Source organism: Pangasianodon hypophthalmus, chromosome 18, assembly GCF_027358585.1.
Source record: "Pangasianodon hypophthalmus isolate fPanHyp1 chromosome 18, fPanHyp1.pri, whole genome shotgun sequence".
NCBI classification, from domain to species: domain Eukaryota; kingdom Metazoa; phylum Chordata; class Actinopteri; order Siluriformes; family Pangasiidae; genus Pangasianodon; species Pangasianodon hypophthalmus.
Genome location: NC_069727.1, coordinates 11,476,135 through 11,497,077, shown reverse-complemented (window position 1 = coordinate 11,497,077; position 20,943 = coordinate 11,476,135). Strand labels below are relative to the sequence as shown.

Sequence of the window (20,943 nt, the reverse complement as noted above, 5' to 3'; positions counted from 1 at the left end):
TTAATCATCTTAAAGGCATTCCTTCAGGTTCAGCAGTGAAACAGCTCACTTGTAGCTGATAGTGTGAGGGTGACTCCCTGGAATTATCAGTGTGCTGTGCTTCTGTTCCTCCAACATGCTTAAGTATGTTGCGCGTGTGCGTTGCCTAGTGTGTTGCCAGATTGAATGATACTCACCTTCTTTGGGTTGCAGGAAACTGTACTACTTCTTAACTAATTTTGCAGGAGTGTAGCCAGACGTTTTACAATGGGGTGTCCAGGTTATGCCCAGTGGATTTATTGGTGGGGTGGAAACTAAGGGTGGGGCGAAAATACTCATTTGCATCCATACAAAATAACATGTAGCTACCCCATCTGTCTGTGGCCTGAGTAGAATCCCCATCTGTCGCTCAAAGCACACAGCTAAGCAACAATTGTTTGTCAACTAGCATTATACAAAAAAGTCATAGCTAACATTACAGTAGACTACATCTTATGAAGTACATTAGTGTTATAGATTCAATATCATTAGATAATGGTAGCTAATAATGAACTGTAGAAACCCATGTTGTTCCTCCAAATAATGAAAACGATTAGAGTAAAAAAGATTTGACCAATGTTTCCTCACCAGTTTGTTCATTTTGTTAAGTGGGGCCCGGGAATAGTTTCTGTGTTATCTAGCTGAACTTGTTTTTGCTTGCGCAACATTATACTTTTTGACAATCCTTGCATTGGCCAATGATGAATCATACCCTCATTTCCCAGAGATCTTGCAATGAGTGTTCCATTATTATTCAAACTATCCTCTCACAGCGATATTAACCATGTTGTTCAGTTTCACATCATATGAAATTGGCAACTGCACTGAATAATAATACTAATACTACTACTACTACTAATAATAATAATAATAATAATAATAAACCCAATAAATAACCCAGATGTTTAGCATAAACATTTTTGTAAACAGCTTTTTTTTTAGCATGATTGACACTGGGATATGCTACACTAAATAATAGATAGAGCTACAGATATCCAGTGAATAAGGGTGTAGCCATATAGCTTTATAATTTGCCTGCATTCATGAGAAGGGCAAAATATGGGGGTAATTATGTTAATTCATTTGTTTATTGATTCATCCTCACTAAGTGCTTTATCCTGGTCAGTGTCACGCTGGAGCTGGAGTTTATTTGGGAACACTGGGCTCAAGCGATGCCAGTTTATAGCAGGGCACCATGCAAACACATATTTACACACATTCACACCTAGGGGCATTTTATCGTATCCAGTGCACCTACTCGCATAGGAGCTGGGAGAAAACCGGAGAACCCAGAGGAAACCTTTCCCAGACACATATGAGAATGTGCACAGAAATTTAACACATACAGTAGCCTAACCTGAGTTCAGGATTAAAGCGAGGACACTGGAGTGACTCTGGGTAATCTTAATCTTCATGTAATCTTCATTTGCTTTTCATCATAAACAGTTGTTTATATTTTTTTTGCCTCCTATAGTACAGAGAGCATGTGTTTAGTGCAGAGAGCATGTGTTAGTACAGAGAGCATGTGTTTAGTACAGAGAGCATGTGTTTAGTACAGAGAGCATGTGTTTAGTGCAGAGAGCATGTGTTTAGTATAGAGAGCGTGTGTTTAGTGTAGAGAGCATGTGTTTAGTGCAGAGAGCATGTGTTTAGTGCAGAGAGCATGTGTTTAGTATAGAGAGCATGTGTTTAGTACAGAGAGCATGTGTTTAGTGCAGAGAGCATGTGTTTAGTATAGAGAGCGTGTGTTTAGTGCAGAGAGCGTGTGTTTAGTGCAGAGAGCATGTGTTTAGTATAGAGAGCGTGTGTTTAGTGCAGAGAGCATGTGTTTAGTGCAGAGAGCATGTGTTTAGTGCAGAGAGCATGTGTTTAGTATAGAGAGCATGTGTTTAGTACAGAGAGCGTGTGTTTAGTGCAGAGAGCATGTGTTTAGTATAGAGAGCGTGTGTTTAGTGCAGAGAGCATGTGTTTAGTATAGAGAGCATGTGTTTAGTACAGAGAGCGTGTGTTTAGTGCAGAGAGCGTGTGTTTAGTGCAGAGAGCGTGTGTTTAGTACAGAGAGCGTGTGTTTAGTGCAGAGAGCGTGTGTTTAGTACAGAGAGCGTGTGTTTAGTGCAGAGAGCGTGTGTTTAGTACAGAGAGCGTGTGTTTAGTGCAGAGAGCGTGTGTTTAGTACAGAGAGCGTGTGTTTAGTGCAGAGAGCGTGTGTTTAGTACAGAGAGCGTGTGTTTAGTGCAGAGAGCGTGTGTTTAGTACAGAGAGCGTGTGTTTAGTACAGAGAGCGTGTGTTTAGTGCAGAGAGCGTGTGTTTAGTGCAGAGAGCGTGTGTTTAGTGCAGAGAGCGTGTGTTTAGTACAGAGAGCGTGTGTTTAGTGCAGAGAGCGTGTGTTTAGTGCAGAGAGCGTGTGTTTAGTACAGAGAGCGTGTGTTTAGTGCAGAGAGCGTGTGTTTAGTGCAGAGAGCGTGTGTTTAGTACAGAGAGCGTGTGTTTAGTATAGAGAGCGTGTGTTTAGTGCAGAGAGCGTGTGTTTAGTACAGAGAGCGTGTGTTTAGTACAGAGAGCGTGTGTTTAGTGCAGAGAGCGTGTGTTTAGTACAGAGAGCGTGTGTTTAGTGCAGAGAGCGTGTGTTTAGTGCAGAGTGCGTGTGTTTAGTATAGAGAGCGTGTGTTTAGTACAGAGAGCGTGTGTTTAGTGCAGAGTGCGTGTGTTTAGTGCAGAGAGCGTGTGTTTAGTGCAGAGAGCGTGTGTTTAGTGCAGAGAGCGTGTGTTTAGTACAGAGAGCGTGTGTTTAGTGCAGAGAGCGTGTGTTTAGTGCAGAGAGCGTGTGTTTAGTACAGAGAGCGTGTGTTTAGTGCAGAGAGCGTGTGTTTAGTGCAGAGAGCGTGTGTTTAGTGCAGAGAGCGTGTGTTTAGTGCAGAGAGCGTGTGTTTAGTGCAGAGTGCGTGTGTTTAGTACAGAGAGCGTGTGTTTAGTACAGAGAGCGTGTGTTTAGTGCAGAGAGCGTGTGTTTAGTACAGTGTGCATGTGTTTAGTGCAGAGAGCGTGTGTTTAGTACAGAGAGCGTGTGTTTAGTACAGAGAGCGTGTGTTTAGTGCAGAGAGCGTGTGTTTAGTACAGAGAGCGTGTGTTTAGTACAGAGAGCGTGTGTTTAGTGCAGAGAGCGTGTGTTTAGTACAGTGTGCATGTGTTTAGTGCAGAGAGCATGTTTGCATCCCTGGATCATCCCTATCTAATTTATGTACATACGATCATTTCCGAGGTTTTCAGTAATGTAAGGGAAGTTTAAACAGCTGTTTGTGATGGAAAAACTACACGCTATTTGAATAGATCTGGCAACCCTGCTCCGCCCGGGACTGTTCTCCTCGCGCTGGTTGTCACGCACAGCGGTTTGTGCGTGAGAGCATCCGCACTGAGTTATACTGCACACAAGCTGAGTGCAGCCATGTGGATTTTACACTGTGCCATGATTCTGGGTAAGTTTTAATAACTTTCTGTCTAAAAACAAAGATTTTAACGGCCAGAGAAAAGATGGTGACTTTTCCCATCTTTAACTGATCGCATCTGGGGTGTGTGTGTGTGTGTGTGTGTGTGTGTGTTTCACGTGCTTGAAGAGATTCGAGAGAGATTTTAGTTGGTTGCATGTTTATGATTAGGGGTAAAATACGAATCCTCCTTACGAATTGGGAACAAAAAACAAAACAAAACAAAAGCAAAGTGCTGAGCAGCTAAACTGACCAGCCAGTAATTAGTTCATTAGCTTCGTTTTATGCATTTTATGAAGAATGAAAAATACATGTATGTCTCCCAGTGAAGAATAAATTTATGTTTTTAATTCTTAAGAACCAAAACATTGAAGTTGCATTCCATATTTTATGGTCAATCAGGACACATGTGTTTTGGTGCCTGTATGAATATACTCATATTTAATTATTATTATTATTATCCTTTAAAGGCTATATAGAAGCATATATTTGAGAAGGTTTAATCTACAATCTGCAATCTATAATCAATCTGCACCTAAATTTGTTTACTCTATAGGCCCATCTGACAAGCAGCAATCGAGTGTTTTATCTATAGGCCTAATTTATTTACACTTCAAGTGCACTGTCTTTAAATAAAGTGTTAATCTAGAGTCTAATTATAATCTGAAAAGATACTAGTGCTTAAATCTAACTTCCCTCTTCTGAATACATGAGCTCACAGATGCACACAACTGGCGAATAGTTAATCACTCTGATTAACTCCATCCTTCCCACAGAGAGAGCCAGTTTTGCTCTCTTAGACTCCTAAACATACCTGTGGCTTCTTGGGATCCAAACTACAATCTTCCAAGGTGTTCAAAAACTTGTGCCTGGCACTGTTTATGTTTCTGAGAATAAAAGGGGACAATGGTCATAGATAGTCTACGGTCAAACTGGAAAATTTGAGGTTTGTAAATGCAAATGTGTATTTTAATATCTGTGTATGTAAATACTCTGATGACTAACTGTACTACTTTTGGTCTGTTTACATACAGTAATACATACTTGACCTGATAAAGCAGAGCAATTATATCAACTGTGATCATTAGGACAGACTCAGCGTGGCACGATGGCCCACTAGGTAGCATTGCTGTCTCACAACTCCAGGGTCCTTCAGTCCTGAGCTTCATTTACTACACTGTATGGCCAAAAGTGTATGGACACCTGACTGTCACCCCAAAATGTAGGCCTTCCCCAAACTGTTGCCAAGTTGGAAGCACACAGATGAGGATGTCTTTGTGTGCTGTAGAATTACAGTTTCCCTTCACTCAACTAAGAGGTGCAAACCAGTTGCAAAACTGACAGTGCCCCAGTGCACAAAGCAAACAGGCGAATAAATCTGGACTGGGATGTTCATAAAGCACACATGGGTGTGATGGTCAGGTGTCCACAAACCTTTGGAAATATAGTGTATCTGTGTGTATTTTCACATGTTCTTCCTGTCTCCATGGGTTTCCTTTGGGCACTCTGTTTTCCATTCGGGATGCAATCCTGCCTCAGGCTCAGTTTTCCCAGGATAGGCTCTGTGTGTGTGTGTGTGTGTATGCCTTCAAACATACAGCTGTGAACTCTTTTTCTTATTGTTCTCCTGTAGCATTTGGTTCGGCTGTCCAGGCACAGCTTCTTCCTGAGGCCAACAATATGTGTTCAGAGGGAAGCTGTTACCCTGCCACAGGCGATCTGCTGATCGGCAGAGCTCATCGCCTTACAGCCTCATCCACCTGCGGACTCCACTCTCCCGAACCCTTCTGCATCGTCAGCAACCTAGAGGTAACAAAACTGAACTTCATATTTATTACATGAATAATAAAAACTTTTCAGTAATGGATGAATCTAATTAAACCAATATGTAAAGCTTGATGTACCAAGATGTGTAATACGGAGGTTTCTATTTATCTAATTATTCTAATCTCGGCCAGCAGTATGGCTCTGACTTTCCCTCTATGTTATACATGTAGTTTTTTTATATGTTGTTGCTTTTGTTTCCATCTTTGCGTGAGTAATCCGACATCATTATTTCTATCCACTGTAAAAAAAAAAAAAAAAAAAAAAAAAAAAAAAACATCTACTTCCTGGTCAACAATTGCTCCCTTTGTCGAGTTTGTGATGTGCAGAGGATGATGTCTCTCTGTCAGAAAGTCCCAACCGCCCTCAGGCGTCTTTCCGAGCTCTTTGACATGCCACTGTAGTCCACACTGAGAACGTTCTGTGTATTCAGAGCGAATAAGAAGGAAGTGCTGAGAAGTTAAAGCTATAAATTTCAGTATGTCAGTGGTTTATGAGTCCTGTATCTTGCCATGTGGTATTCAGACATATGCACACACAGGCGTTCATACATAGTCAGTGTGAATAAACATATCAGAGAGGACAGAGAACACGCTAATGACACTATTGCTCTAACAGCACATATGCCATGGAAGTAGATTTGCTGCATAAACCTTTTTCCACAACTAATTCCATTCCATTTATACCATACATACTTTTTAAGTTGCCTTTTATGTAAAAGAGGTTTGAGCTGTGGGCGGTGCTAGTTTCTATGCTGACAAATGATAAAATTGTAAGCCTGCCATGCAGAAATTAGTGAGCTCGTTGCATAGTTATATTGTCACAGATGTCTTTGAAAATTTGAGTTCAGGCCTGGGAAAACTTCACATAGTGAAATTTTGATATTTTTCCACTGCATGTAGTGGTCAGGGATTAGAAATGATTCATTTTTCATTTTGGTTCGTTTCTGAACAAAATCCATATTTTATGTTCCTTTTCATCTGTTCCTCTTTCGTTGGAAACCAGTTAGAATGAAATAAACCTATGTTCTTTAAATATGATAGCCTACTCGGCTTATAGGAAGCCTAGGATATAAATAAAACCAAACACTGCATTTAACCGAAACTTTTTTAAAGGTTTCAGAACATCTTTCTACTTTGCAGTGGGATTTGTTGCTAGAAAAATCGTAGGAAAAATACCTCCTTCACAGATTTTTCTGCTGTTGGCCCATCTTTGAAAACCCAGCTACAGAAGCTATCTAATGTCATATGTTCCTATAGCCAGGTGTGCAGGAAGTAACCAATTCTGGAGAGGAATTTAGGCCTATTGGGAAGATGTTTACGTTTAGGTTATACTTAATTAACATTATTAACCATTATTTTTGAATTTTCACGTTTTTGAAATTTCTTTCATTTTTGTTTTTTGTCTTTTGTTTTTGTTCTCTATAATGTTTCTAATCCCAGATAGTAGTAAAGTTATAGTATTTTAAAGCATGGTTACCCCCAAAACGAAGGAAAAAAAACCCTGCATTTAAAGACTCCATTCAGACTGTGGCGCAGGAGCCTGACGCACATTTTGACAGCCGCTATCTGATTACAGACTGAATTGATTAGGCTTTTGTCTGTATTGCTACAGAACTTGACCAAAGAATGCCATTCATTCACTGTGTGAGGAAATCACACTTAGCTAGCAAGGTTTTAGCTTTAACTTTAGGCAGACTGACTGTTTTTACCACCGTGTTTGTTAAACTGGCAGGATATTAGCTTAGGGAAGTTTAAGATGTAGCTTAAGTAAAAACATGTCCACACTGTTTCGGTGAAGTATATTTATGGTTTCTTAAATTTGAAGTGTCAGAATATATTATAGGCAAAAAAAACTCAATTTTGGCCAAAACCAAAACATAATTCATAATTCAGCCACAGTGACATCTGATGGGTTTTCCCAGGCTGCCACAGAAATAAGATTAGAAATACTTTTAAACATTAAGATATGTGTAGAAGTACTTTTAAACATTAAAGATTGTATCAAGTGTCAGAATCAAATTTGTTTTCTTTAAAGAAGAACATCTGATTTTTCATTAATATAATAATTTTCTTCGAATCTAGAACGTGAACATAGCAAAGGTTTTCCAAGTTAATTGGCCAACTTAGCTAAGAATTCTTAAAGCAGTGTTATACAATACATGCCCTTGTTAATGTTAATGATTTTCATAATCTTGAAAGCAGTGAAATAAAACTCTTAAGTGAATATTTTCCATATGAAATGTTGTGCCACCAGTTGTTGTTTTTTTTTTCAGACAAAACACAAGGTTTAAACGCCTCTTATGAAGTCATGTTTAATTAATTTTACCTTTTAATTTACCTTACTTTGGTATCATTTTAACTATTGTATTTTCCACACTTTTTTATTATATATATTTTTATCTTGTTATTTTCTTATTATTACTCTGCTCCCTACACACTGGATGTAGTGTCATCTGATCCACATTTGCAAGTGTGGTATGTGTGTATGAGCGTGTACAAATATGAGTAAGGGAGACAGTAACAGGTGCAAGACCAAAACATCTGGTGTACAGATTCTTTAAGCCTGATTCCTAAATGATTTTCTCGATCCATCTTCAGGCTGAGAAGTGTTTTGAGTGTGACTCTCGGAGTCTCTACAACGAGGTCACACACCCCAACAGCCACACCATCGACAACGTGGTCACAACCTTTACTCCCAACCGTCTCGTAACATGGTGGCAGTCTGAGAATGGTGAGTGTTCTGTCTGTGTATGAGGTTGAGTTGAAGATGAATAAACACATGACTAAGAGTTTAATTTAAAGTGAATATCATAAAACCACACACCAGTAAGAATTCCTAGCTCAGTGCTGAGGCTTTTCGATCCTGTCCTACTTCCTGTGGAATTACCCAGTGTCCCTTGGGGTGGGACCCCTGACCAGGGAAACAGAGAGAGCAAAAGATTTCAGCCAAGATGAAGAACAGAGGAAGGGGTGGGAATGAAAAAGAAAACGAGAAAAGATGAGTAGTGCAGCTGGGTGTGGGAACATTTCAGTCTCTTTCCCACTGAGTCTCCCGTGACCACTTTCCACAGCACTGAATGATGGGATTCATGGGCAGTTTTGCTCCATCACTAATTCATGATTTATTAGTGAATGCTGGGTGTGGAATTGTTGGAACTGTAGTTCTGGTTTCTAGAGAGAATTCATGAGTCATAGGAAAAGATTATCATAACACTCATGTTATGGTTGGGCTGAAAAGACATTGTAAATTTTCTCTAAAGCAGACCATTTCTAAAATTATACTAAAGCTAACCAAAATCTGGCCATTCTCCTCTGACGTCTGTCATCAGCAAGGTGTTTTTACCTGCAGAACTGCTACTCACTGAATGTGTTTTGTTTTTCTCATCATTCTGTGTAAACTCTAGAAACTCTTGTGTGTGAAAATCCAAGGAGATCAGCAATTTCTGAAACACTCAAACCAGCCCATATGGCACCAACAACCATGCCACTGGAATCATGCCACTTCCTTTTATCTTTGATGTGAACATTAACTGAAGCTCTTGACCTGTATCTGCATGGTTTTATGCATTTCACTGCTGCCATATGACTGACTGACTGGATGAATGAACAGGGGTAGAGATGTTCCTATTAAAGTGGCCAGTGAGTGTATATGGCACTAGATAAACCGGGAAGTATATTTATAGATACTAAATTAAAGGTGCTGTTTGTAGCATATAACAGACTTATAATATCATTTTATATCATTTTATCACTTTAAAGACCCTTTTATTTTTTTCCTTCACAAATATTGAAGGAAATTTTTGTCTTTATCTTGGAAACACAGTGATCGGCAATTTTATTTGGGGGTGCGCTCTGTTTGTTTTAAGCTTCTGTTCGCATCTTTCTGGACTGGAAATTATCTCCACACACTGCTGAAACATAGATGCTTAACTCCACCCCTTTTTTAAAAAGGCTACTCACAAAGCATAAGGAGTTTCGGCAAAGGATATGTGGGGTCTTGATTGATGCCATGGGGAGTGAAGGCTAGCCCACAGAAGAGCTACTGTAGCACAAATTGTGTAGCTGTGTAGCTGCAGACCGGTCAGAGTGCCCATGCTGACCCCTGTCCACTGCCAAAAGCACCTACAATGGACAGGTGAGCATCAGAACTGGACCATGGAGCAATGGAAGAAGGTGGCCTTGTCTGATGAATCACATTTTCTTTTGCATCATGTGGATGGCCGGTTGCATGTGCGGTGCTGACCTGGGGAAGAGATGGCACCAGGATGCACTATGGAAAGAAGGCAAGCTGGCGGAGGCAGTCTGATGCTCTAGGCAATGTTCTGCTGGGAAACCTTGGGTCCTGGCATTCATATGGAAATTACTTTGACACATACTGCCTACCTAAACATTGTTGCAGATCAAGTAACCCCTTCATGGCAACGGTATTCCCTAATGGCGTTGGCCTCTTTCAGCAGGATAATGCTCCCTGCCGCACTGTAAAAATTGTTCAGGAACGGTTCGAGGAACATGACAAAGAGTTCAAAGTGTTGACCTTGCCTCCAAATTCCCCAGATCTCAATCTGATCGAGCATCTATGGGATGTGCTGGACAAACAAGCCCAATCCATGGAAGCCCCATCTTGCAACTTACAGGACTTAAAGGATCTGCTGCTAACGTCTTGGTGCCAGATACCACAGCACACCTTCAGAGGTCTTGTGAAGTCCATGCCTTGAAGGGTCAGAGCTGTTTTGGTGACACAAGGGGGACCTGCACAATATTGGGCAGGTGGTTTTAATGTTATGGCTGATATTTGTACATTTAATTAATCCAAAGGGATTTTTAATCCTACACTTTGTGGCAGACTGAAATATCACCCATGAGCTGTTTAGATTATGGACATAAACTGCAAAATGAACATTTTAGCATGAATATTATATTTGTACTGTTTCTAGCGACTCCATTTTTAACAAGACACCATGTTGGACACTGTGCCGCTGCGGTCTGGTATAAAGAAGACCTGAATGAAAGCTAATGCAATTTTAATAATAATAATAATAATAATAATAATGTGACAGTTTATTATTTAATATTACATAAGTCAAGTTTGTATGCATAAAACACTGATTTAAGTTGACTTAATGTCCCAGGTCATTGGGTGTTCTTTGCTAAGTACTGAAAAGAACTCAACTAGATGAGAAGTTAGAACATCTCTCTGACACACACTCAACTCTTTGTTTCTGTCACAGGAGTGGAGAATGTGACCATTCAACTGGACTTAGAAGCTGAATTCCACTTCACACATATCATCATGACCTTTAAGGTAACAGACACACACTATGTCTATATACATGACACGTTGCCTCAGGAATCTCCTGCTTCTGAGGAATGTAGAATATACATGTAAGTGTGTTTCATCTTTCGAGTCAGTTTTGTGTAAATCTTGTGCATTTTCTGTGTGTGTGTGTCTGTGTGTGTGTGTGTGATATGCTCTGCATACAGACGTTTCGTCCTGCAGCAATGGTGATTGAGCGTTCATCAGATTATGGGCAGAGCTGGCAGGTGTACCGTTACTTTGCATTCAACTGCTCAGCTTCTTTTCCACACATCTCCCAGGGACCAGTCAAGAGTGTCGATGATGTCATCTGTGATTCCCGGTACTCTAACATTGAGCCTTCAGCAGAGGGAGAGGTCTGCATAACACACGCACACACACACACACACACACAAAGAGTCAACCCTTCAACCCCTAGATACATTTGACTAAAAAATCATTCATAGTCTACATGACATGGAAGTTTTAATTAAAAGCGGCAAAAACAGATAAAGATATCATAAAGATGTAAGTTTGGGCATTCCTGGCCAAATTATATATTTTGTTGGTTTTTGAAGTGAAAAGAAGTAAACACAAGAGAATTTTATTGATGTTTCATTTCTTGGCGTAGTTCATGGTGGGTTTAAGGTATGTTTTGGCTCATTGTCCTGTTGTAGAAGCCAGTGTCGTTTCAGCTTCAGTTTCTTTACTGACAGTGTCACATTTGCTTCCAGATTTTGCTGATATTTACTGGAATCCATTCTTCTAAATACCTGTGCAATGTTTTCTGTGCCACTGGCTACCACACAACCTGAAAGCATAATAGATCTAGCCTCATGCTTAACAGGTGGCGAGGTGTTCTTTTCATCAAATGCTACTCCTTTTTCTACAAATATACCATTGGTGATTATGGCCAAAGAGTTCCATTTTTACTTCATCAGTCCACAGCATTTGTTTCCTCTGGCTTACCTAGATATTGTTTTGCATACATCAGATGTTGAATTCTGTGATGAGGTCCCACGTAAGGTCTCCTTCTGATGACTCTTCCATGCAGAGCATGTTTGTGCAAGCAACATTGCACAGTAAAACACTGAATCGCTACTCCTGTGTCAGCTATACCTTCCAGTCGTTTTTTAAAGTTGTGAGCTAGAAGCACTTTGATGTCTTTTTATAGCCTTCCTCTGCTTTGTGGACATCAGTTAATTTCATTTTCAGATCCTCAGTCAGCTGCTTAGAGTGTTGGCAGTGTTAGCACAAGGTTTGAAGATTCAGAGGAGTTATTATTCCTATTGACAAATCTTGACCTTCCTAACAAGTCCTAATGAGTCAATTAAGGCCTAATCAGTTAATTCAGTTCTGAGACTTTACAGCAGAATGTGTGTCCAAACGTTTGTGCATGCCAGAGTTACACAGTTAGTTTTAAAAAAATCCCAGATTTTCAATGTGCTCTCTAACTTTTGGACCCTACTGTATTTATCCATAACACTGCTGCAGCATCTGGCAAAATAATGTTGCACAGACATGAAAGTACAGCATGTAAAAATAAGATTAAATTAAATTATTTTGGATTGAATGAAAGAGAACATACACCTAGATATTGAGTCCTTGGGCCAACAGTAATTTGCTGCACAATGAATTTATTATTTAATACATTTTGGGGAACTGAGAAAAGGATTATGTTTCATTCTGTACTATCTCATTATCTCTCTGAATGTCTGTTTCAATCTGCGTGTGTGTGTGTGTGTGTGTGTGTTTAGGTGATTTTCCGAGCACTTGATCCTGTATTTAAGATTCCTGACCCCTACAGCCAACGAATCCAGAGTAAGTAGTGGAAAGGCTAGGCCATTTGTAACCTTAAGGCATGTGAAGAGGAGGGATAGCTTACTCAAATCTATATAAAAGGCTCGATATTTTGTCACTGGTTATGTTTATTTGCGTTGTGCGTCTATCTGTTAATAATCTGAATGAAAACGTTTATGCATACCCCTAAATCAGAATAGATTAAATTGAATGCTTATGTAAGGAATAAAAAAGTTGGTGCATGCTGTTATAGGAAAATAATCAATGGTGGGGTGGTGTGATGTGGCTGTTACTACCACGAAGTTTCCAGTAACAGCACATCCTGTAGTGTTTTGTTCCTTTTATACCACAGCAATTTGCTAATGATTACATTTTATTAAAGATTTATTTAAGAACATCCACAAAACAAACTGGTTCCTGTTATCACTTACGTTATACAGTTATAAACAGTTTTCCCCTTACCAGCCTCACTTTTTTTGTCTCTTGACATTAATATGACAAACAATGCAGCTTGTGGCGTAACAGAGAAACAGAGTAACAGAGAAGCAAAAAAAGACCTCTATTCTCTAGACTGACATCTTTTAGGACTTTGTACATGCAATTAAAAAGTCAGCTAATACACTGAGTTACCATTAGCTACATCGCCATTAGTTACTCATTGTTATGGCAATGTTGACACCAAATACTTCTCTTCATATGCACATTAATATGATTAGGTTTGGAAGGACTCATTAAACATAGCCACTGTTAATGGTATTTTGTATGTGTCTTTGCATCTGAGTAGACCTCTTGAGAATAACTAACCTGCGAGTGCGGATGGTGAAGTTACACACTCTCGGTGATGACCTTCTGGATGGCCGAAATGAGGTGAAGCAGAAGTATTACTATGCTCTCTACGACATGGTTGTCCGTGGCAACTGTTTCTGTTATGGCCACGCCTCCGAGTGTGCACCAGTGGATGAGAGTGAGGCAGGGCCTGAAGGCATGGTACGGCAGAGTCAGCCAAAACATCCTTAAACAAAATCCAAAAACCGTCAGCAGAGTCAGCATTGAAAGTCAAATTCACAGTGTATGTGTGTGTGTCTGTGTGTGTCTGTGTGCTCATGATCACACAGGTTCATGGCCATTGCATGTGTAATCATCGCACAGCTGGATTGAACTGTGAGAAGTGTCAAGACTTATATCAAGATGCACCATGGAGACCTGCAGAAGGTCGAAATGCCAATGAGTGCAAGCGTAAGTCATGCACAATCACACACACTCGCGTGCGCACACACACACACACATGCATTTGGTCTATCTGAATTTGTGTTACTGACATGTGTCTGCATATGTGTATGTGTGTGTGTGTGTGTGTGTGTGTGTGTGTGTGTGTCAGGCTGTGAGTGTAACCAGCACTCGTATGTGTGTCACTTCGACATGGCGATGTATGTGTCATCGGGGAACGTGAGTGGAGGAGTGTGTGATGATTGTCAACACCACACACAGGGGCAGCACTGTGAGGGTTGCAAGCCTTTCTACTACCAGCATCCTAACAGGGACATAAGAGACCCTCGCATCTGTGAACGTAAATATGATAGTGTACTAACATACTGTGGTTTTGTTGTCTGTGTGTCAGGATGATGTTGCTGAATTTACATATATGCTCACATTATTTATTTAATGGTGCTGGAATCCTTCATCTATGCTTGTTCTCTATATGCAGTACATTGTATAAATAATTGGATAAGTATTTTCCAAATTACTTCCCATTTAGTGTTAATTGGCCAGTATTAATTTTGGGTAAAGCTTTTTTGGTTTTTTTTTTTATTAAAACAGGTCTAGATTGTTGTGGCAGAATTAAAGGGGAGCTAAATGATAAATCGCAGGATTAATTAATACTTTTTTAATACTGTATTGAAGAGACCCAGAGATTTACCTTGTTACCAACCACCTGCTTAAAGAGGATTTCAGCAACTTAGTCAGTAGAAGTATATTCTTTTGCTGACTTCTGACACAGATGTGTCTAAAAAGCTTGGATCTCATTTTTTCACGTATGATACAGGTCACATTCAAATGAGCTATCTGATATCTGGTCATCTGATTCAAATCAAAACACTCACATCCGATTTTTCTGTTAATTCAGAAGTTACCATCATTGATACTAATAAACGCTCCAGAGTGTGATAGCCGACTCCTGTCACAAGCCACTACAATGCTAGTTCAACACGCTTGGGACAGTTGCGTATGCAAACTGTCGAACAAAAATTTAACACGTCATTAAAGGTGTTGACTCCTTTCCACAGCTGACTTCTCAGCCTCGACCGCATTGCTCAGGAGATGGAGGTTGACCAAAGTAATGCGTTGCTTGCTTCCTTGCTTTGTCTTCCTTTGTCTCACCTTTATAACTCGCATGATGTTTTGACGACCTCTTAACATATTTGGAAGAAACTCTATGAAAATGATCTCATCTACATTGTTCAACTAGTGGTGTAAAGTTGCTGCTTTCAATGTAGCGCATTTTGGCAGGGAAACGATGCAAACACAGGAAGCAGATACAGTATGGGTCGACAAAAACACAATTTACCAGAACTGTGTAGTAAGTAAACGCAGCCATTGTTATGATTGTTATGATACTGCCCACGTAATCCACTGATCCGTCTCTGCAGTGTAATTATGTATAAAAAAGGTGGAATTATGAAAAAAGTTTGTGTAATTGTGTGTTTGCAGCATGTGACTGTGACTTACGGGGCTCACTGAATGGTGGTGTGTGTGACAGCGTGACAGACGTGATGAGGGGACTTGTCGCTGGTCAGTGTCGCTGTAAGCAGAATGTGGAGGGAGAGCGCTGTGATCACTGCAAACAAGGATACTACGGACTTGGCCAAGACCTGCTAGGCTGCCTCCGTGAGGAAACACACACCCATACACACTTACACATATGTATGCACACACACACACACACACACACACACACACACACACACACAGGTGGTTTTTATGTTTGTGTTATAAGAGCCTTGAACTATACAATACTTCCTGTTTATTTCTGTGTGTGTGTCTGTGTGTGTTTCTAAATCCAGCATGCAGCTGTAATCCTCTGGGCACTCTTCCTGGAGGAAGGCCCTGTGACACAGATACAGGAATGTGTTATTGCAAACGCCTCGTCACCGGACGAAACTGTGACCAGTGTCAGGTGAGAGAATGTTTGTGCCTGTATGAATATCTAAATCAGTGTATGTGTGCTTATGTCTGAATGAGTGTCTTTGTGTCTCAGCCTCAGCACTGGGGCCTCAGCACAGATAAGGATGGCTGTCGGCCATGTGACTGCGATCTTGGAGGAGCCCTGAACAATGAGTAAGAGCAAACAGCCTTCCTTACACAATGAGAACAGCAGATTAATTTACTCAGTCTCATACAACATTATCTTAATCTATCAACACCAGTAGCATTGACAATTAGCATCTCTCTCTGTCTCTCTCTCTCTCTCTCTCTGTCTCTCTCTCTCTCTCCCTGTAGTTGTTCTCCACAGACAGGGCAGTGTGTGTGTAGAGAGCACATGTCTGGCAGGCGCTGTGACAACATGAAGCCTGGTTATTATTTTGCTGCCCTTGACCACTACACTTATGAGGCAGAGGAAGCAGCATTCGAACCGGTTAGTCCCACCCAGGGCATTATGGGAGTTTGAGTATCACACATTTTCTAAAAAAGAAACTCCTAACATCCATAGAATGCACTGGCGCTATCATAAAACCTCAGAGAGGAACAATATATTGGTAATCTGCTCAAGAACATGCACAAAATCAGCAGATGTCTGAAGACTATTTCAAGAGCTTAACGTTTTTTTTTTTTGTTTGTTTTTTTCAAATTACATAAATCTGGTACTGATTTAAGTAATTATCAGAATAGCGTCTCGAAAAATAATTTTCTGTAACTGCTTCATCTTGGTCAGGGTTGCAGTGTCTTACGAGACAGACTCAGGAGAAGGTTTAACTTCCATGTGCTGGAGGTTTACTAACTTAATAGCAACAAATCCCAAACAGTGTCTTGAAGCAGGCAGGAAGTCCAAGTACTTCAAATCCAAACAAAGATCAACATGGCAAATCGAGCATATAAATAACAACTGAATTAAGGATTGTACACAAACAACAGCTCAGAGCATACTCAGTGAATTGGCAAGACCTCACAGTAAGTTAGTGCATGAGTTTATAGTCCATAAACAGGAAGTGACTGTGGAACAGGAATGTGTATGTTGTAACTAAGGGGAGAAAGCCCACTGTTGATGTGGAGGTGTTGTGATATGACTCAATGTTACACAGTAGATCTGGAGACTGTCCTAGGAACACTGTGTGTGAGGCAGAGAAACACCTTGGACGGTACGCCAATCCCTCACAGAGCACCACGCGCGCATGCATTCACATACTCATTCTCACCAAGGGGCAATTTAGTGTAGTCAATCTACATACTATAATCTCACACTCTTTTTTTCCATTACTCGTTTATATGATCTCCCTTGATCTCAGACTTGAATGAACAATATCATCTGCTAATAACAGAGATTAGCAGTTATACTGGACACTTCTCCAACTCTGGCTATATCCTGAAATCCTGTCCATGAAAATCACAAACAGGAATGGAAACAAAACACATCCTTTACAGAGTCGGATGGCTTAACAATTATAACGTAATGCTCTTGTGTCCTCATGTGTACTTAAGAATGAGGACGCAACTCTCACTGTGCACATATAGATACCGGATCACACACAGTCATTAGGTATGCAGATGTGAGCTATATGTAATTGTGTAATAACTGTATTCAGGCAGTGACTGTGGTGGCGAGGCCTCTGCCTGCAGATCGGCCCCCGACCTGGACTGGAATTGGATTCGCCAGTGTACCTGAAAGAGAAACACTGCAGTTCACCATTGACAACATCCCACAGTCTATGGAATATGAATTATTGATCCGCTATGAACCTCAGGTGACACACACGCACACACACACACACAAATTCCAGCTGTATATCCTTTGATATAGGAGAAGGGTTTTGTAAAATTAAGCCACTACAAATTTTTTTCCAAGATGAATGACAGCTATGTTAAATAATATCATTTTTTTGAAAAATCCTGTTATCTTTCCTGTTATCTATCTTGAGATTTAGATAAATGTGATTACATTATGTATTGCATTTTCTGTTCCTTTGAAAAACATATATAATTGAAGTAATATGTGACAGAGGGGGCATCACCCCAATGCCTTCTTTTAGCTGCAGTTCAGTACACACACACACACACACACACACACATCACACATAAAAAATACAAAAATGTGCATGAACTGAATTAATCTATTGATTTGAGTGCATCTCTTCTGAAGGGTGTTGATATGATGTGTGTGTGTGTGTATGTGTGTGTAGTTGCCAGATGTGTGGGAGCAGGTGAAGATAGATGTGATACGTACTGGTCGTCCTTCCCCATCTGCACACTGTTCAGCTCCTTACGCTGACCAACAGACCATCTCACTTCCTCCAGGCTCCAGGTAGTGTGTGTGTGTGTTAAGAAGTATGATGTGTAATGCAGTTATGTTTGATGTTATTGTATTGTTATTGTCGTGTTATTTGGATTTATCCAGTCATTTTATCAGTGGGATAAATTTCTGTGATGTCTTTAGTGCCTTGTTGTTTCTTTCCATGAGAGAAGAAGCTTTGTGTTATAGAGCTGCTGTACATTAACAGTCACTTACACAAATCAGTTACATTAACACTGGAGTCAGATCATTTAAGGTAACCAGAGTCAGATTTTTTACATAGTAAAAATTAATTCACGCATTCAGCCTTCGCCTATGCAGTTTTCTGTTGTTGTTAATCAGAGTGTTATTTGCTGAATTGCGAATATTAACTGCTGAGCCAACTTTGCTGTGGTGAAGTCACACCCTGCATCTGTTTAACACCCATTCCACCCATTTATCTATATTAGTTTAGGAAATGTCTCTACTGTATGAACAAAGCCTCTGGTTGGTTCCACAGTCTGCATATTAAACTTCAAAGGCCTTAATGGTGATCTGAAAGAATTAAAACAATCTTTTCTCCAAAACTTACATGTTAATCAGTATTTGAAGACATATTGTAAGCTGCAGTGAAATAACTAATATAAAAACAAAACAAAAAAAAGAATTAATAAAGAATTCATTGATGGGGTATATGGCTAGGTGCACCAGTGGGCTTTAAATTTAGCTTTAAACTTGTGTGTGTGTGTGTTTTCAGGTATGTGGTACTGCCCAGGCCACTGTGTTTGGAAAAGGGCCAGAAATACACAGTGAAAATGATTCTAGCACTTTTTTCATCAAATGATCTTCATCACCAGCCGCATATGCTGATTGACTCTGTGAGTAACTTTCTCTGTATTACACCACAGCTGTCGTACCTCAGACATCACAGACTAAACTATACTGTCTGCATTAATGTCCCAGTCTAAGGTATATGAGCCTATTAACCTCACTGTAGCTGTCACACACCAGTCTACTGTGCAAATAATCAATTACAATATGATATCGCAATACTGGTTTTGTTATCAGGAACTTAAAATATTGTACAAACATCTCTCATCCATGAAGAGGAGTCATAAGTTTGCCATAATTTTTTTCACTCAACAAGAATTCTGTTACCAAATATGGCAAGAAATCCGCCCCCTTAAATCCGCTTAACACAAAGCTGATGGTAGCAAGTGAGCCATAGTTAACTGGAGAAAGGCAGATGAACTCAGATCAAATCAAACAGAAAGAAAATCCAGATCAGATAACAGAATCAGGTTAACATATCAAGAGAGGTTTGCTTCTTCACCTGGTAACTGGGACACTGGGACAGTATATACAGTGCCCTGCAGAATTATTGGCACCCTTCCTAAAACTATTTCATTATTCTCATTAGATCTACTTCTCTCTCTCTCTCTCTCTCTCTCTCTATAATTAGTTTAGTAAAGTTATGCTATGAAATTAGAATCACCAGTCCACCTACTGGCATGTTTTGGGAGGTGGGAGGAAATTGGAGAACCTGAATGAAATCCACATGGCCACATGGAGAACATACAAAACTTTGCACAGACAGTAACCAGAGTTCAGGATTGAACTGGCGATCCTAGATCTGTGAGGCAGCAACACTAAGACCAACATAAAAATTATTTTTTAACTAAACCACATGGGTCACAGTTATTAGAACACTTAGATATTCAGTCTTTCATTACTGTCTAGCAGTTACTGTACACTTCCACAGACACACAACCACTTCAGACTTTAAAAGTGATCTTAAAGTTAGTCTGACTTTTGCCTTCTGGCTTCTATCTAGATTGTGCTGTTGCCTGTGGTGCGAGATCTGGAGCTGTTCTCAGGGGCAGCTGACAGAGAGGCAGCGTGGGAAATGTTTCAGAAATACCGCTGTCTCGAGAACAGTAAGAGTGTCCAGAAAACACCCATGACCACCATCTGCAGAGAATACATCTTCAGCGCATCGGCCCTGCTGCACCAGGGAGCTATGGGTCTGAACACACACACACACACACACACAGAGAGAGAGAGAGAGAGAGAGAGAGAGAGAGAGAGAGACATATATGGTTGACAGTGTTAATAATTATGGAAGTATTGGCACCTTTTATAAAAGTGAGCCCAAATTGCTAAATTATGTGAAGGGCACCAGGGCACTGGAAAGTGGTATGTCTATTGGAAATGGTCACAATATTTTTGTGTAATACACATTTTAAAAAAAGCTCAACTGTAATGTTTATAATATGGATTATATTTGGGTAACAGTTACAGGATGTGTAATACATACACATAATATGAAAACAATCCAAAAAGCAATCCAAAAACGGAATTATAATGACAAAACTTCTGTATGTCTTCGTCACTCTTACACACACACACACATGCAGAATGTGAGTGTGACCCACTAGGCTCTCTCAGTACGGTGTGTGAATCTAATGGTGGCCAGTGCCCGTGCAGGCCAAATGTGGTGGGCAGGAAGTGTGACAGCTGTGCCCCGGGTACCCTCCAGCTTGGACCCTCCGGCTGCAGGCGTAAGTTTAGACACACATCTTACACAAACACTAATGAGCCAGGTTATTAATGAAAAAATCTGTTATAATTAATAAATCCATACCTAATAAACTGCTTGCACAGCTGATGAAGGACTTTTGTCTGAAATATCTTGTTTCTCTGGAAATTTTGTGTACTATGCTGAACTTACTACAACTATTGCTAACTATTATTTATACTAAGGCTGTCAGAATGAGTTTAAACCCTAACACTAAATAATAGCCTAATAATAGAGTAATAGCCTGATATGGGCTTTTGATGACACCTTTTCTTTGAGCTTACAGTGATTCACATGTAACTGGTAACAATTTCCAACAGGCATTTATTGCATTCTCCAATAGTGGCCTCTGTGGCTGAATTTTAAATAGATTTTAATTCCATGTAGTGCATTATTCCACATGCTGCACAGTGTACATACAGTGTATACAGTAGGGCCTTATTCAGAGTTAGCAACTTAAGTT

At 40.1% G+C, this 20,943-nt stretch overlaps 1 protein-coding gene across 1 annotated transcript in view; it reads left to right on the top strand.

Annotated features, from left to right (window-relative positions):
* The first annotated feature begins 3,334 nt into the window (after nucleotides 1-3,334).
* Nucleotides 3,335-20,943, top strand: part of lamb1b (laminin, beta 1b) — a 36,955-nt gene continuing 19,346 nt past the window's right edge. Inside the window, exons 1-18 of the mRNA XM_026923198.3 lie at nucleotides 3,335-3,492; nucleotides 5,135-5,310; nucleotides 7,926-8,058; nucleotides 10,556-10,629; nucleotides 10,809-10,997; nucleotides 12,378-12,441; nucleotides 13,205-13,407; nucleotides 13,536-13,656; nucleotides 13,799-13,987; nucleotides 15,130-15,306; nucleotides 15,483-15,595; nucleotides 15,677-15,756; nucleotides 15,919-16,054; nucleotides 17,220-17,378; nucleotides 17,814-17,935; nucleotides 18,660-18,780; nucleotides 19,737-19,926; nucleotides 20,320-20,463. Coding sequence (XP_026778999.3) covers nucleotides 3,462-3,492; nucleotides 5,135-5,310; nucleotides 7,926-8,058; nucleotides 10,556-10,629; nucleotides 10,809-10,997; nucleotides 12,378-12,441; nucleotides 13,205-13,407; nucleotides 13,536-13,656; nucleotides 13,799-13,987; nucleotides 15,130-15,306; nucleotides 15,483-15,595; nucleotides 15,677-15,756; nucleotides 15,919-16,054; nucleotides 17,220-17,378; nucleotides 17,814-17,935; nucleotides 18,660-18,780; nucleotides 19,737-19,926; nucleotides 20,320-20,463 — 2,422 coding nt within the window. The 5' untranslated portion in view covers nucleotides 3,335-3,461. The remainder of the gene's footprint in view (nucleotides 3,493-5,134; nucleotides 5,311-7,925; nucleotides 8,059-10,555; nucleotides 10,630-10,808; nucleotides 10,998-12,377; nucleotides 12,442-13,204; nucleotides 13,408-13,535; nucleotides 13,657-13,798; nucleotides 13,988-15,129; nucleotides 15,307-15,482; nucleotides 15,596-15,676; nucleotides 15,757-15,918; nucleotides 16,055-17,219; nucleotides 17,379-17,813; nucleotides 17,936-18,659; nucleotides 18,781-19,736; nucleotides 19,927-20,319; nucleotides 20,464-20,943) is intronic.